At 42.6% G+C, this 16,494-nt stretch overlaps 1 protein-coding gene across 1 annotated transcript in view; it reads left to right on the forward strand.

The window, feature by feature from the left end:
• The window catches only part of LOC134662339 (DENN domain-containing protein 5B), a 65,099-nt gene extending 49,897 nt beyond the window's left edge, over positions 1-15,202 (forward strand). Inside the window, exons 17-23 of the mRNA XM_063518529.1 lie at positions 1,200-1,450; positions 4,040-4,182; positions 5,594-5,712; positions 8,125-8,276; positions 10,250-10,432; positions 10,882-11,095; positions 15,025-15,202. Coding sequence (XP_063374599.1) covers positions 1,200-1,450; positions 4,040-4,182; positions 5,594-5,712; positions 8,125-8,276; positions 10,250-10,432; positions 10,882-11,095; positions 15,025-15,202 — 1,240 coding nt within the window. The remainder of the gene's footprint in view (positions 1-1,199; positions 1,451-4,039; positions 4,183-5,593; positions 5,713-8,124; positions 8,277-10,249; positions 10,433-10,881; positions 11,096-15,024) is intronic.
• Positions 15,203-16,494: the final 1,292 nt, after the last annotated feature.

Raw genomic sequence — 16,494 nt, forward strand, 5'->3', positions numbered from 1 at the left:
AATTGAGCTGTTCCATAGAAATGGTCAAGGAGAGGTAGACAAAAATGTATGGCAGAGATTTTTTTTATTGTTAATTTACAAAGTTGACCCCATAGTAAAAGTTGTTCAAAATCATGAAAAGATTCAGGTTTGATTATCTTGTATCACGTTTTAGATTACACCCTGTATATTTTTATTTTACTGATGTTGTCCGGTCTTTGAAAAATTGTGTAGACAAATAGTAGGTAGTCTGTATTCAAAGATTGGAGCGTGTGAAATTTTAGGAAGCCGTATCGATCGAGAACGACACGATACCGTTATTTTAAAAAATAGTAGTCGAGTAAAATAGCAGATTGGCCGGGACGAAGACCCGAGTTGTCCACCGTTTCCTATGAAAGAAAAACTGCAATTTTTAAATATTACCATCTTTTTAACCGACTTCAATAGGTATTTAAAAAGGAGGAGGTTCTCAATTCGATTTTTTTTATATTGTTACCTCCGTCTTGATCACATCTGGATTCGATTTTTTTTTGTTTTAAAGTATATGCTACTTCCATATTGGTCCAATTTTTTCTCAAACTCCAGTTCTGATGATGGAATCCTTGATGAATTCTTCGAATCTTGTAGGCATAAATATAGCGATTCTTGTATTTCACCAACAAGTATAATCATTATAATCAAGAATTTGCTATCAAAAGTGCCGTTTCATGATGAATTATATTTACAAAAATGGCTTGCCGCCGCCTGCGCGATTAATTCACATCCTGCGATTTTGAAACCACACTTGTCACGCTGTATCATACGATTACAAGGTGTCTACGATTTTTTCCCCAAGTGTGAAAATGTACGTTACCTTTATTTCCGTTCAAGTTAAATGTCAAACCCATAGGTCATCCGTATAGCCATAGAGAAAAAAATACATAGAGTGCTCACTCCATACATCAGTTTTAGTACCAAAAAGACTATTAGCATCTAGCATCGAATAGCGGAACTATCAGTACTGCTACTAGACAATAGATGTCGCCACCGACCGGAAAGTCTTATGCTGTTGAGATAAGACTTTCCGGTCGGTGCTACATCTATTGTCAAGTAGCAGTACTGATAGTTCCGCTACTCGATGCTAGATGTATACGTAGACACTGAAATTAATAGTCTGAACTGATGTATGGAGTGAGCACTCTATTTTTTTCTCTATGGTATAGCTAACAGTGTATTTTCAGGAATATCCAAGCTATGACCGACATAAAAACGGAGATAGGTTACGCCCGCGCTTGGGTCCGGCTCTCGCTGGAGAAGAAACTGCTCTCAAAGCACCTGCGCGAACTAATCGCCGACACCACACTGCTGCGATCCCAGTACAAGAAAACCGCCTTCCTGAGGTGCGAGGACGAGCGGGAGCAGTTCCTCTACCATCTGTTGACCTTGAACGCTGTTGATTACTACTGTTTCACCAATACATATCCCACCACTAGTACGTATTTGACCTTGAACGCTGTTGATTACTACTGTTTCACCAATACATATCCCACCACTAGTACGTATTTGACCTTGAACGCTGTTGATTACTACTGTTTCACCAATACATATCCCACCACTAGTACGTATTTGACCTTGAACGCTGTTGATTACTACTGTTTCACCAATACATATCCCACCACTAGTACGTATTTGACCTTGAACGCTGTTGATTACTACTGTTTCACCAATACATATCCCACCACTAGTACGTATTTGACCTTGAACGCTGTTGATTACTTCTGTTTCACCAATACATATCCCACCACTAGTACGTATTTGACCTTGAACGCTGTTGATTACTACTGTTTCACCAATACATATCCCACCACTAGTACGTATTTGACCTTGAACGCTGTTGATTACTACTGTTTCACCAATACATATCCCACCACTAGTACGTATTTGACCTTGAACGCTGTTGATTACTACTGTTTCACCAATACATATCCCACCACTAGTACGTATTTGCGTTTTGTTAGTCTATTGCACTGACAATCCAACCTCTAGACTGAGCTTAGGCCAATTCTTTCATGAAACCGATGCTGCCAAAAATACGGGGGGACGAGGTGAGCGAATCCCGTGCCGTGATTGGTCCGTTCAAAGACACAGACCAATCACGGCACGGGATTGAGTCGAAGATGGAGTAACGCTACCGTATGTGTGGCAGAGGGGGTAGCGCGACTATGCTATGTCTAGAGGTTGGATTGTCTGTGGTCTATTGAAACATTTGAGATGTAATTATTTTTGAAAAGATGTGTCCCGCCGAGTTTGTTGCCGGTCCCATAATGGGATACCCTCCTCCAATTGAGGGGGGATTTAAATCTTCTCGGGGCAGAGGTGTAGGGTTGGAGCCGGTCTACCTAGCTTTATTTGACGTTCATAAGCGCATTGTAATTATGCCTACTTGAATAAACTATCTTTTATCTTATCTTATCTTATCTTATCTTTGAAACAAACATTGAGATAATGGAATTTAAACTCTAGTGAGACATACTAACATTGAATAATTTAACACAAAACAAGTGAGTCTAAACCGTAAAATTATCCAAAAATTGAGATCTTTTAAAAACTTGGCACGTCATATCATTCAAGTTCAAACCCTGTGGTGATGGAATTTCACAGCATCATCTGTATCTGTGTTTGTGTCTGTTTGTATTCTGTAATACAACTTAAAAAGTTTATACGCCTCGCGTCGAATGATGGTCCCTGTGACAGGACAAGTCATATTTATACAGGCTGCTTCCTGTAACAGGAGCAATAAATTAAACTAAAGACTGTACTCCTCAAACTGACCAACATTTGTTCAGCAACTTTTAATAAATATGAATCCTTTAGACTTCCTCTTTTTCATACAAAATAAATATTGCCTTCAATGTACGCTGACATCAGTGTGTTTGACGTTGCTTGTCACGCTTTAAACATAACAAAATTTGCAATACATTGCGTCTTAGAATAAACTTTAAAGTGTAATAAAAATCAAAACATGACTTATTTTCAAAAGTTGCTGAACAAATGTTGGTCAGTTTGAGGAGTACAGCCTACAGTTTAATTTATTGCTCCTGTTACAGGAAGCACCCTGTATGGAGCATTTTATAAGGCAGAGGAAAAATATTTCCCACCTGATTTTGAACTTTATTTCAAAGTGATAGGATTCAATTTTGCATAATTTCTGACACCATTATGCCTTATAAACATTATTTGGAAGTTTAGTGCATTCATTTATTTAAAAATGCATCATTTAAGTATTTTAAGTAATGCAAATATGGAAAAACATAGTATTTCAATTAATTTTTAAATTAAGCCTAACCAAAAAATACTTGAAAGCACTGTCATAGGGACCATCTTTCGACGCGAGAGGTATAGGCTATTATTAGGTTAGGTTATATTATTGGCATTGACGCACAAAATAAGTAAACTGTCATAATGTTTTCGTAGTTTCTATTGTCTAGGAGAGGACACTGACTTCTGTAACACAGGTCTTTACCTAGCTCAGAAGTCAGGGACTTCAAAACCACTTAGTAACTTGTTTTTTGACAATAAAAATATTTTATTTATTTTATCGAACGAGCGAGCGAAGCGAAGTGAAGTTCTTACATTCAACTTGGAGCACACGGCTGGCTAGGGGCACGTCCCGGCATTTCGATGTTTTTAAGCTAAACTATCAGAGGATAGTTTGATACACAATAACTTAAGTAAATGTGTTCTAATTTAAATTAAATTGGGTAAACGTGTAGTTGAGGACATTATATTTTAGTCATTAAATTATGAGCAGGCTCGATCAAGGGGTTATTGAGCTAGAAGAGCTTAGAAGGCTAAAAAGCTATTTGTGAGGGGTCTTGCTATTCTGGTCATCTTTTTTGCAAGAAAGTATGGTCGAGTTTGGTATCAAATGAAAGTGCTCGGCTTATACATTTATAATATAGTTTTTAAATTTACAATTTTAAAATAATGATCTAACATTTTGGCGAACCGCGAGTTCTCAGTTCGGGGCAAACTACTAGTTTTTATTTTTAAGTATAATTTGTCCTGTACCTATATTTAGAGCTGCCATACCGGGTGCTGATCGCGCCGTCCCGCAAGGCCAGCCAGACCACGGCCAACTGCTGGCTCGCGATATCGGGCGTCCTAGGAGACTCCACCCCCAAGATACCGATACCACGGAACACCAACGAATTCGTCTTTCATGTAAGTTCTCATGAACCATATGTTCATATCAGGGATGTTGCGAACATCCGCATCCGCATCCGCAACCGCGGAACTTCCGCATTATTTTCAACATCCGCATCTGCATCCGCATCCGCATAAAATCGATGCGGAGCTTATGCGGATGCGGATGTCAAACAAATCGGTACAGGAACGTCTTAGCGGCGGCGTAAGTGCTAGGTAATTTCGTCATTACCTATAACGAAATCGTCTAGATCCAGAAAAGTCGGCCAAGTTACCGTTTATTAAAATATAACGCACCTATATTCTTGCTCAATAAATACTAAACGTTTCGTTTTTTTTTTTAAATGATACTAAAAATGTAATATTTGATATTTTCTAAGTACCTAATCTTGACATCCGCATCCGCGGATGTGAGCCTTTAAATATCCGCATCCGCATCCGCGGATGTCAAAAAATCTGCATCCGCAACATCCCTGGTTCATATGTTTTAATTCAAATAATAAAAAGTTAACATAATTTAAAATTAATAAAATTTTGCTTTATAATTTAATATTATAAAAAAAAATAACTCTTTAAAGTTTATTAGTTAAGTTATTTAATTCTGTTAATTAACCCTATGCCCTCCAAAGTAGTAAACAGACGCGCACGCTTATAGTGTACCTAATATAGACTTTCATGCATTCCAATAAGATTTACAATGGTGCGTTATATATAGGTACCTAAAAGGGTGCTAAAAGGCGTGGCGTGCAAAGGGTTTATTGATAGTATTGATACTTTCGTTTTAAACGTAATTCTGACGACCTGTCTAGTCTAGTTGGTAGTCCTGGGTTCGAGACCCGGTAAGGGCATTTATTTGTGTGATGGACACAGATATTTGTTCCTGGGTCATGGTTGTTTTCTATATATATTTATGTATGCATTGGAATATTACATATATATTGTCTCAGTACAGTCACCGGCAATAATATGTTACTTTTCGAAGGCCGCATAAATGTTTGACACGCTATTATGGCTCTACAAATAAGAACGTGTCAGATATTTTTCGGTCTTCGAAGAGTAACATATTATTGGAGGTGAGTGTACCAGTATCTTCTGTGGGGCTTAGTAAATGTTTTTAACCCCCGACGCAAAAAAAAGGGGTGTTATAAGTTTAACCTGTCAGTCTGTGTATCTGTCTGTGGTATCGTAGCTCCCAAACGGATGAACCGATTTTCGTTTAGTTTTTTTGTGTCATAGATAATTTTATCCCGAGTGTTCTTAGCCATGTTTCATGAAAATCTGTTCAGCCGTTTGAAGATCATCAACTCTTATAATCTTATTTATAGACGGGGGGGTTTTTAATTTTTTTTTAATTTGGTTAGGTTAGGTTATTAAGGATGTTCTATAAATGTTTAACGATGTCCATGAATGTAATGATTGCACGTTGCAGCATAAAAACTTGGGCGTGTTATCGACGCTCCGCATCGGGCACGACAACTCCGGTCTGTCGCCGCGGTGGCTTCTAGACCAAGTGTACGTGAGGAACGAAGTCACGGGACACACCTACACGTGGGTACCTCGTGTCACAGTACAAGAACAGTAGTGAATCTTCATAGAAATGTGCCGCTGCCGGCTTGAATGTGTGCGTGCGCCCGGCGTGTACGCACGCGCTGCCACGCACACATTCCCATAATATACGGGGGCATACGGTGGCGGCAGTGTGGGCCGTGCCGCGACTGTGATCGCGCGCATTCGACTACGCTCGCATTTGCCTGCTCTTACCGGCCTTAATTTACACCTCATTTATGAATTGATAGAACATTTCATTATATTATATAAATAGAAACCTAGTGCTACTCATAACACGCAAATAATATTTAACTAAAAATAAAAGTGACAACCCTAAGCGCCAACGCATGAGTAGGTAAATAACTTGCCGAGCGGCCTTAGATTCACTACTGTTCTTAGTGTACTGTGCTCGTGTTCTTGGAGATTTAGGATACAAGTCCTATCCTCATTGGATTTTTAATCGTTTACAGCGGGTTGCAGGTGCCCGTAATGTTTTTGTGAAATTTATTTACGCATAGCGTGTGGGCCTTATCTACATAGGTACATATTATTATGTTTTTTTTTTCTATCAATTTATGCGAAAGTTTTTATCAGATTTCGAATTAATGCAGTACTAGAACTAGAGAAGGGCAAAATCGCTGCTCATATTTATTGGCAACCGTATTATGATTTAACAAAATGTCACGATTTTTTAAAAACTGCCGGCCGATCCTACCGCATCTTTTAATTTTAATTTTTAATTTTCTTTATTTAGAAACAAACAGTCTCTTATAGTAATACATTATTACAATGAAGGGTTATCAGACTTATAGACCTACAGTTTCCTTAATTAGAATATATATTAACCATATAACTTATATAAGTAGTACTAAACTAAATGGATTTCAAAGTTGAAATGAAATTGAAGTTATAATAATAACAAACTAAAAGTGCACTTAGAGTTAACTAATAACTATATAATTAAAGCCCATTAATACACTTCAAGGTCAGTCGTTCGAAACTACTAAACTTTACATTGAAAATATCTAAATTTTGAAATTTATCATCATACATCCTGCATGCTCTTCTAATGAAACCGTTTCTCGCGTAAGAAGTTCGAGTACTAGGAATATAAAAGAGGTTCTTTCTACATGCTCGCTCACAAGTCGCATCTTAAGTCACATCCATGTTATATTTGTCCCCTCACTACTACACCAAATACAGCTCAGGGTTCCTCGTAGACGTCAGCGCCACTGTCAGAAGAAAAGGTTATTCTCGATTCCCAACAGTAGAACGTGTTATGCACAAAATATATTCATAAGACGTGCCTGCAAACTATTTAACGAAAATGACAAGCTTTCTAACATAGATATATTTACTTGTTCCACTAATACTTTAAAACGTGCTTTTCTTTAGGTAATAATGCATCTTTTCCTTTCTTTACGCTCTCAAATGTTTAGTTTTGGGTAACATTTAAAATTGTAATCTTATATAAATTGTAAAAAATAATATAATAAAAATTGTAAAAAAAAAAACCAGACTGTTGATATTATGTAACAAATGAAACTCTAGGTCTAAACTTAAGCAATATTGTATATATAAGTACTGTTTGTAAACGACTGTATGTTTCTAAAATATAATAAATAAAAATAAAAATAAATATTTACCTGTCGTCGATTTTTTTTTTTTCATTTATTTGCATAAAAAACACAGAAATGCATGCAAATACAATTTTTAAAAACACAGAGATCGCAACAATACAGAAAACAGAAATAATAAAACACACAGCTATACCTAAGTCAAACAGAAAAACAAAACAATAATACTAAGTCAAATGTCAGGTACAATGGTCAAATACAACTTCTACGACATAACTTAAACTAAGGCAGATAGTTTTAACAGTAATAAAAATAAAAATGAATACTATGTCCAAAATAATAATCGAACGAGCGAGCGAAGCGAAGTGAAGTGAAGTTCTTACATTCAACTTGGAGCACACGGCTGGCTAGGGGCACGTCCCGGCATTTCGATGTTTTTAAGCTGAACTATCAGAGGATAGTTTGATACACAATAACTTAAGTAAATTTGTTCTAATTTAAATGAAATTGGGTAAACGTGTAGTTGAGGGCATTATATTTTAGTCATTAAATTATGAGCAGGCTCGATCAAGGGGTGATTGAGCTAGACGAGCTTAGAAGGCTAAAAAGCTATTTGTGATGGGTCTTGCTATTCTGGACATCTTTTTTGCAAGAAAGTATGGTCGAGTTTGGTATCAAATGAAAGTGCTCGGCTTACACATTTATAATATAGTTTTTAAATTTACAATTTTAAAATAACGATCTAACATTTTGGCGAACCGCGAGTTCTCAGTTCGGGGCGAACTACTAGTAATAAGTCAATAGAGAGATGATTAGTTACCTGTGTGTTGCGCAGGTTCCCGTGCCACCGCTGGCTGGGCTCGGGCGTGGACGACGGCTCCACGGAGCGCCTGCTGGTGGCGGCGCGCCTGCGCGGCGGCCGCACCCCCCGCACACCCGCCGCCGTCGCCACCCACCTCTCCACCGCCACCATCCAGCACATGATCGGTCAGTGGTCGGCTGCCTTTTCACAGTAGTCTTCGGCCTTTGAATTAAGTTCGTTCGGAGAATCTCCTCAGTATTGTGTTTAAACCGGAAACGGGGGGCGCTATAAAAAAAGTACATTATTGTCGAGGTTCGGAAGTAGCTACTTGCTGGCTGAAAATTCGTTTTAAACGGACGACCTTGGGAGTCCGTTTAATTGAATCTGAAACCAGCAAGTAGCCTTCCAGACGAGTCATATATAGTGCTTTTCTCAAAAATGGTGCAAGAAATATAAATTATTTACCTGAGCTACGGTCTGATTATCACAGAAGAAAGTAAAACCATTGAAAATATTTGCATTGCCGCCTTTAAAAAAAAAAGAAGTGTATTTTTCTGCTGAAAATACGCCAACCTATTTGAGACACCTAAATAGTCACGGTACCAACATTATAATAATAAGTGCTGATCATCTGTTTGGCTGTTTAATTGGACCTATGCCTTCATTTGATATGGCCATTTCAACTTTTAAAAAGTTTGGAACTCGTTAAATAATGGAATTTGTATGCAACATTGCAGTCCCGAAATCGAGACTGCAATGTATTTAACTTTTTAATTTTTTGACTGACCATAAACTACGCGCTTCGCGACCAATTTTTTAACCGGCAACGTCGACTTTGCCGTCCATTTTTGAGAAAAGGTACTTAGAAGCACGCCAAAAAGTCCCTACGCGAGACACCCAGCTGAAGAAACAATTCGACGCCCTGGGGCGCTTCCGCACACACCCGCCGCCCGCCGCCTTTGTGCGACAGAGACAGAGACGACGCTACCTGCCGCATAATCACCGGTCGGTGAAACCGACTACGGTTGTAAGAACGGGGGCACCTCGGTACCGGCTTCTCTCTCTCGCGTCCGACGAGGGGCGACTGTAACTGTCGACTGCCAGCGTATTTCGGTGTAGTGTGCACCAGGGATGTTGCGGATGCAGATTTTTTGACATCCGCGGATGCGGATGCGGATATTTAAAGGCTCACATCCGCGGATGCGGATGCGGATGCGGATGTCAAGATTAAGTACTTAGAAAACGTCAAATATTACATTTTTTTTGTATTTTTTTATTTAAAAAAAAAACGAAACGTTTAGTATTTGAGCAAGAAATAAGAATATAGGTGCGTTATATTTAATAAACAGTAACTTGGCCGACTTTTCTGGATCTAGACGATTTCGTTATAGGTAATGACGAAATTACCTAGCACTTACGCCGCCGCTAAGACGTTCCTGTACCGACTTGTTCGACATCCGCATCCGCATAAGCTCCGCATCGATTTAATGCGGATGCGGATGCAGATGCGGATGTTGAAAATAATGCGGAAGTTCCGCGGTTGCGGATGCGGATGCGGATGTTCGCAACATCCCTGGTGTGCACGCACACTCCTCACATGTACCCTATATATATATACCCTAGCATAAGATTCATAGATCAGAATAAACCTATACTCCAGAGATAGTGTTTGTCTTTACGTCCCACACCACCCACGACACACCACATCGGCTCGACTCCTCGGCCCTACGTAGATATTAGCCTCGCTCTGCTTTTTCCGCTCCGCCGTTGCCCTACGCGATGACGTTTCCATCTTCCCCGCTCACTTTGATGGTTGGCGGTCACAGACAAGACGTCCTCTAGACTGAGCATAGTAACTAGCCCCCTCTGCCACTTATACGGTAATTTTACTCCATCTTCGAGTCGATCCCGTGTCTTTAAACGGACCGGTCACGACACGGGATTCGCTCACCTCGTCCCCCGTATTTTTGGGAGCATCGGTTTCATGAAATAATTGCTCTAAACTCCGTCTAGAGGATTCCTAGTCTATATTGGCGGTCCTCGACTTTCCGCCTCGCACGACTAAACTGTGGAATGAACTGTCACCTGCAGTATTTCGGACCGATACGACCACCAAACCTTCAAGAATAATAAAAATACAAATAATTTCTACTTCCAGGTGACTGCGTGAACGCGATAGTGAAATGGCACTATCAGTCGAAAAGAGACAAGGACGCGAACTCGCTGAGTGTTCTGCTGTGCGGGGAGAATGGGCTCGTCAAGTGCTTGGAGCAAGCCTTCCTCTGCGGGTTCAAGTCCAGCCGCCTCTTCGGCAAGAACTTGTTCATTTGGGATTATTTTGGTCAGTTTGGACAATTCCTTCAAGTCTCTTTTGGTTAGGTTTAATAAAAATCGGCCAAGTGCGAGTCGTACTCGCGCACGGAGGGTTCCGCACCATCAACAAAAAATAGAGCAAAACAAGCAAAAAAACGGTCACCCATCCAAGTACTGACCCCGCCCGACGTTGCTTAACTTCGGTCAAAAATCACGTTTGTTGTATGGGAGCCCCACTTAAATCTTTATTTTATTCTGTTTTTAGTATTTGTTGTTATAGCGGCAACAGAAATACATCATCTGTGAAAATTTCAACTGTCTAGCTATCACGGTTCGTGAGATACAGCCTGGTGACAGACGGACGGACAGCGGAGTCTTAGTAATAGGGTCCCGTTTTTACCCTTTGGGTACGGAACCCTAAAAACAAACTGAATAAATGCGTTTTTACCGTATTTTTTTATTTTTTTTTTACTATAGCGAAAGTGAAGGACGAGTTCAAGATGAGCCTCTGCGACGAGCCGAGCCCACAGGCGCAGGCGAGCGCGTGCGGCGTCGCGTACAACTGTCGCCAGGACCAGGAGCACCGCGCCATCTGGCGCTGCTACTGCCACCTCATGCACGAGATCAGCTCCGTCGGCCGCACGCTGGGCAAGGACGGCAAGTTCCAGCTCTTCATCTGTCTGAGCCTGAGGTGAGCCGGTCCACCAGCAGCACCAGCACCAGCACCTGCCACTGCCACCTCATGCACGAGATCAGCTCCGTCGGCCGCACGCTGGGCAAGGACGGCAAGTTCCAGCTCTTCATCTGTCTGAGCCTGAGGTGAGCCGGTCCACCAGCAGCACCAGCACCAGCACCTGCACCAGCACCAGCACCTGCCACTGCCACCTCATGCACGAGATCAGCTCCGTCGGCCGCACGCTGGGCAAGGACGGCAAGTTCCAGCTCATCTGTCTGAGCCTGAGGTGAGCCGGTCCACCAGCAGCACCACCAGCAGCACCAGCACCAGCACCAGCACCAGCACCTGCCACTGCCACCTCATGCACGAGATCAGCTCCGTCGGCCGCACGCTGGGCAAGGACGGCAAGTTCCAGCTCTTCATCTGTCTGAGCCTGAGGTGAGCCGGTCCACCAGCAGCACCAGCACCAGCACCTGCCACTGCCACCTCATGCACGAGATCAGCTCCGTCGGCCGCACGCTGGGCAAGGACGGCAAGTTCCAGCTCTTCATCTGTCTGAGCCTGAGGTGAGCCGGTCCACCAGCAGCACCAGCACCAGCACCTGCACCAGCACCAGCACCTGCCACTGCCACCTCATGCACGAGATCAGCTCCGTCGGCCGCACGCTGGGCAAGGACGGCAAGTTCCAGCTCATCTGTCTGAGCCTGAGGTGAGCCGGTCCACCAGCAGCACCACCAGCAGCACCAGCACCAGCACCAGCACCAGCACCTGCCACTGCCACCTCATGCACGAGATCAGCTCCGTCGGCCGCACGCTGGGCAAGGACGGCAAGTTCCAGCTCTTCATCTGTCTGAGCCTGAGGTGAGCCGGTCCACCAGCAGCACCAGCACCAGCACCAGCACCTGCCACTGCCACCTCATGCACGAGATCAGCTCCGTCGGCCGCACGCTGGGCAAGGACGGCAAGTTCCAGCTCATCTGTCTGAGCCTGAGGTGAGCCGGTCCACCAGCAGCACCACCAGCAGCACCAGCACCAGCACCAGCACCTGCCACTGCCACCTCATGCACGAGATCAGCTCCGTCGGCCGCACGCTGGGCAAGGACGGCAAGTTCCAGCTCTTCATCTGTCTGAGCCTGAGGTGAGCCGGTCCACCAGCAGCACCAGCACCAGCACCTGCACCAGCACCAGCACCTGCCACTGCCACCTCATGCACGAGATCAGCTCCGTCGGCCGCACGCTGGGCAAGGACGGCAAGTTCCAGCTCATCTGTCTGAGCCTGAGGTGAGCCGGTCCACCAGCAGCACCACCAGCAGCACCAGCACCAGCACCAGCACCTGCCACTGCCACCTCATGCACGAGATCAGCTCCGTCGGCCGCACGCTGGGCAAGGACGGCAAGTTCCAGCTCATCTGTCTGAGCCTGAGGTGAGCCGGTCCACCAGCAGCACCACCAGCAGCACCAGCACCAGCACCAGCACCAGCACCTGCCACTGCCACCTCATGCACGAGATCAGCTCCGTCGGCCGCACGCTGGGCAAGGACGGCAAGTTCCAGCTCATCTGTCTGAGCCTGAGGTGAGCCGGTCCACCAGCAGCACCACCAGCAGCACCAGCACCAGCACCAGCACCAGCACCTGCCACTGCCACCTCATGCACGAGATCAGCTCCGTCGGCCGCACGCTGGGCAAGGACGGCAAGTTCCAGCTCATCTGTCTGAGCCTGAGGTGAGCCGGTACACCAGCAGCACCAGCACCTGCTAGTTTAGGGTTGTTTACCCATATATCCGTTAACATTTTGCTGGGACGTCAGTCATCCGTGACCACAGCTGGTACAACCCAGCTGTAACGTCAGATAAGTTAAAAATAAATTATATCGCGTTAAACCCGTTGTTGCCAGGTATTTTAAAACTTTATTATTCAATAAGTACACCCCGTTATCTAATGCTCAGTTTGGGGGCAAATAGTGATGTTGCTCCACATTATTGGTCGATTCATATTTATCTATAAAGGGTTGTTTAAAATAAAATTCTTGTAAATAAAACACTTAAGGATATTTGGGGTACGGAATACGAAAAAAAACTAAATAAATTACAGTTTTTGCCAGTTACATCTGTCGAGGTCGAAAAATCATTTTCATTTTTGAAATGGATTTTCACAAGCAGGCGACGAAGTTTGATGTCATGCAATATGGAAAAAAATATTGTTAATTTATTATGAAACGTATAATAAATAAATAAAAGTTTTTTATATCATAACAATTTTTAAAAAACACTATAGCAGAGCTCTGTTAAGTATGAATCAGATCTATTTATATGTTATTAAGTGAGTAAATCAACTTAATTTTTTATCGATATTGATTATCGCAACTGCCCCATCACTTGCCCCCAAACTGAGCATTAGATAACGGGGTGTATCAATAAGTTGGATTACGTATGTTCTACCCCTCACTGGCGAGTACATTTATTTTGGTTTGGTGTAGGTGAACCCGCAGGTCGCATCGCGCCGCTTCGATCTATAGAGCGGCCTATACTATACATATTACAGCAGGACCTCGCTAATCCGGACGGGCAAAAAAACCATTGACGGATTACATAAAGTGTTTATGTTACACTTTTTCCTAAACAGAACACGATACAGAATTTGCCCTTAAACGGATCCCCACTATTATTGTGCATGTACATGTTCGACTAACATATTATGGATTTTTTGTGGTCCGAAATAAATGATTTTTATTTTTATTTTTATTTATTGTTACATCCTGCTGTATTATATCGTACCCACAACACAAGTCTTATTGAGCTTACTGTGTGATTATGTCGATTTGTCAAGATTATCCCATAATACTTATTGATATAGCTAGTCAATCAAATATTGTCAGTAAAAAAAGGCGCGAAATTCAAATTTTCTATGGGACGATATCCCTTCGCGCCTACATTTTTAGGGTTCCGTAGCCAAATGGCAAAAAACGGAACCCTTATAGATTCGTCATGTCTGTCTGTCTGTCCGTCTGTCCGTCTGTCCGTCTGTCCGTCTGTCTGTCCGTCCGTATGTCACAGCCACTTTTCTCCGAAACTATAAGAACTATACTGTTGAAACTTGGTAAGTAGATGTATTCTGTGAACCGCATTAAGATTTTCACACAAAAATAGAAAAAAAACAATAAATTTTTGGGGTTCCCCATACTTCGAACTGAAACTCAAAAATTTTTTTTTCATCAAACCCATACGTGTGGGGTATCTATGGATAGGTCTTCAAAAATGATATTGAGGTTTCTAATATCATTTTTTTCTAAACTGAATAGTTTGCGCGACAGACACTTCCAAAGTGGTAAAATGTGTGTCCCCCCCCTGTAACTTCTAAAATAAGAGAATGATAAAACTAAAAAAAATATATGATGTACATTACCATGTAAACTTCCACCGAAAATTGGTTTGAACGAGATCTAGTAAGTAGTTTTTTTTTAATACGTCATAAATCGCCTAAATACGGAACCCTTCATGGGCGAGTCCGACTCGCACTTGGCCGCTTTTTCAAATTTGTCGCCTTTTTCTACTGTCAAGATCTGGTTGACCAAGTATAGATTGAAAACCGGCCAAGTGCGAGTCGGACTCGCGCACGGAGGGTTCCGCACCATCAACAAAAAATAGAGCAAAATAAGCAAAAAACGGTCACCCATCCAAATACTGACCCCGCCCGACGTTGCTTAACTTCGGTCAAAAATCACGTTTGTTGTATGGGAGATTAAATCTTTATTTTATTCTGTTTTTAGTATTTGTTGTTATAGCGGCAACAGAAATACATCATCTGTGAAAATTTCAACTGTCTAGCTATCACGGTTCGTGAGATACAGCCTGGTGACAGACGGACGGACGGACAGCGGAGTCTTAGTAATAGGGTCCCGTTTTTACCCTTTGGGTACGGAACCCTAATAATGTGTTGTTTGTCAGGGAGCACTGGCTGCACAGGATGCTGGTGCCCATGTCGCTGACGCGCGCGACCGGCGACATGTACGAGGAGCAGAGCTTCCTGCGCAGGCGCGGCCTGCTCACCTTCCTGCGCCAGATACTAGAGCCGCTCGACGAGTTCCACATCGTGCTCGAGAACTCTCTCACGCAAGGTATTTAAGAGCCAACAGGAGCTAAGATTTAAATATTTTAGGTAAATATACCCGTCTCGCTAACGGAAGCGGCTCCTAAAACTAGTGCGATAAGGACAAGGCGAAAAATCCTGCGTAAAAATATCAAAAATCGAGGTTTCGTACTCGACCGTTTCCTCCTCCAAAACTTAACCAATCGTAACCAAATTTGGAAATCTAAATGATTATGACATTATCTGTGTCGGACCGTTTTGATTTTTTGGCTAATTGATATAAGTTTTGAATAGCGCGCCTTTCATTGCGGCATAGTCAATTAGGCCATTTTGGCCATTTTTGAAGGGCTCTAGCGCCTTAAAAAACAAAAATATCAAAAAAAGCAAAACGGTCCGACACAGATATTGACAATATTAATCTGTGTTGAAAAAATCATTGCTCTAGCTTCAAAACCCACGGAGGAAACAGTCAAGTACGTTTGTATGGAGAAATGACCACTCCTGTTGGCTCTTAAGCACAACCACCACAGGCTACTGAGACACCGCGTTATGAAGCATTTACAGAGAGCTCGGAGTCACCACACACAAGTGCAATTTTACTTGTGAAATGCTACGATTCTAGCAGCACCACAGAATAAATAATAGTACTAAGTATAGAAGACTCACTCTCTAACAAAACGCGTCTGTTACAATCAGCACAGATATGGCCGCTAGGTGGCGACAGCGCCACGCGCGGCTTATGGCTTTCCCTAAAATTGGGGCCGAACGGATGTACTTTTAGCTACCTGTAGCAAAGCGACGAAATCGCGGAGTGAGACACGCCTGGCAGCACAACGTATTGTATTCTACGTCATTTTATACTATAACAACCCAGGTCAGGTGTGTCTCACTCCGCGATTTCGTCGTTTTGCTACAGGTAGCTAAAAGTACATCCGTTCGGCCCCAATTTTGGGGAAAGCCATAAGCCGCGCGTGGCGCTGTCGCCACCTAGCGGCCATATCTGTGCTGATCGTAACGGACGCGTTTTGTTAGAGAGTGAGTCTTCTGTACTTAGTACTATTATTTATTCTGTGCCCAGGTATTACCCGGAAGCTTACTTTTTGTGAATATTTTTAATTTACACGAGTACTGGTCGTAATGGGGTCGGCCGGTCAAAGTATTTAGCAGAAGGCGCCAGCATAGCTTGCCCTGTCAATCCCTAAAATTGTGTCAAATCTTTTTTTTTAATGGAATTTTATGGTTGGATGCCAGCCCTTTAAGCCAAATCTCATAGAACTATGCTAGAGAAAGGGGCAAGCTATAGTGGCGCCATCTATGCAAACCTTTGT

The sequence above is a fragment of the Cydia amplana genome, chromosome 3, assembly GCF_948474715.1.
Source record: "Cydia amplana chromosome 3, ilCydAmpl1.1, whole genome shotgun sequence".
NCBI lineage: Eukaryota > Metazoa > Arthropoda > Insecta > Lepidoptera > Tortricidae > Cydia > Cydia amplana.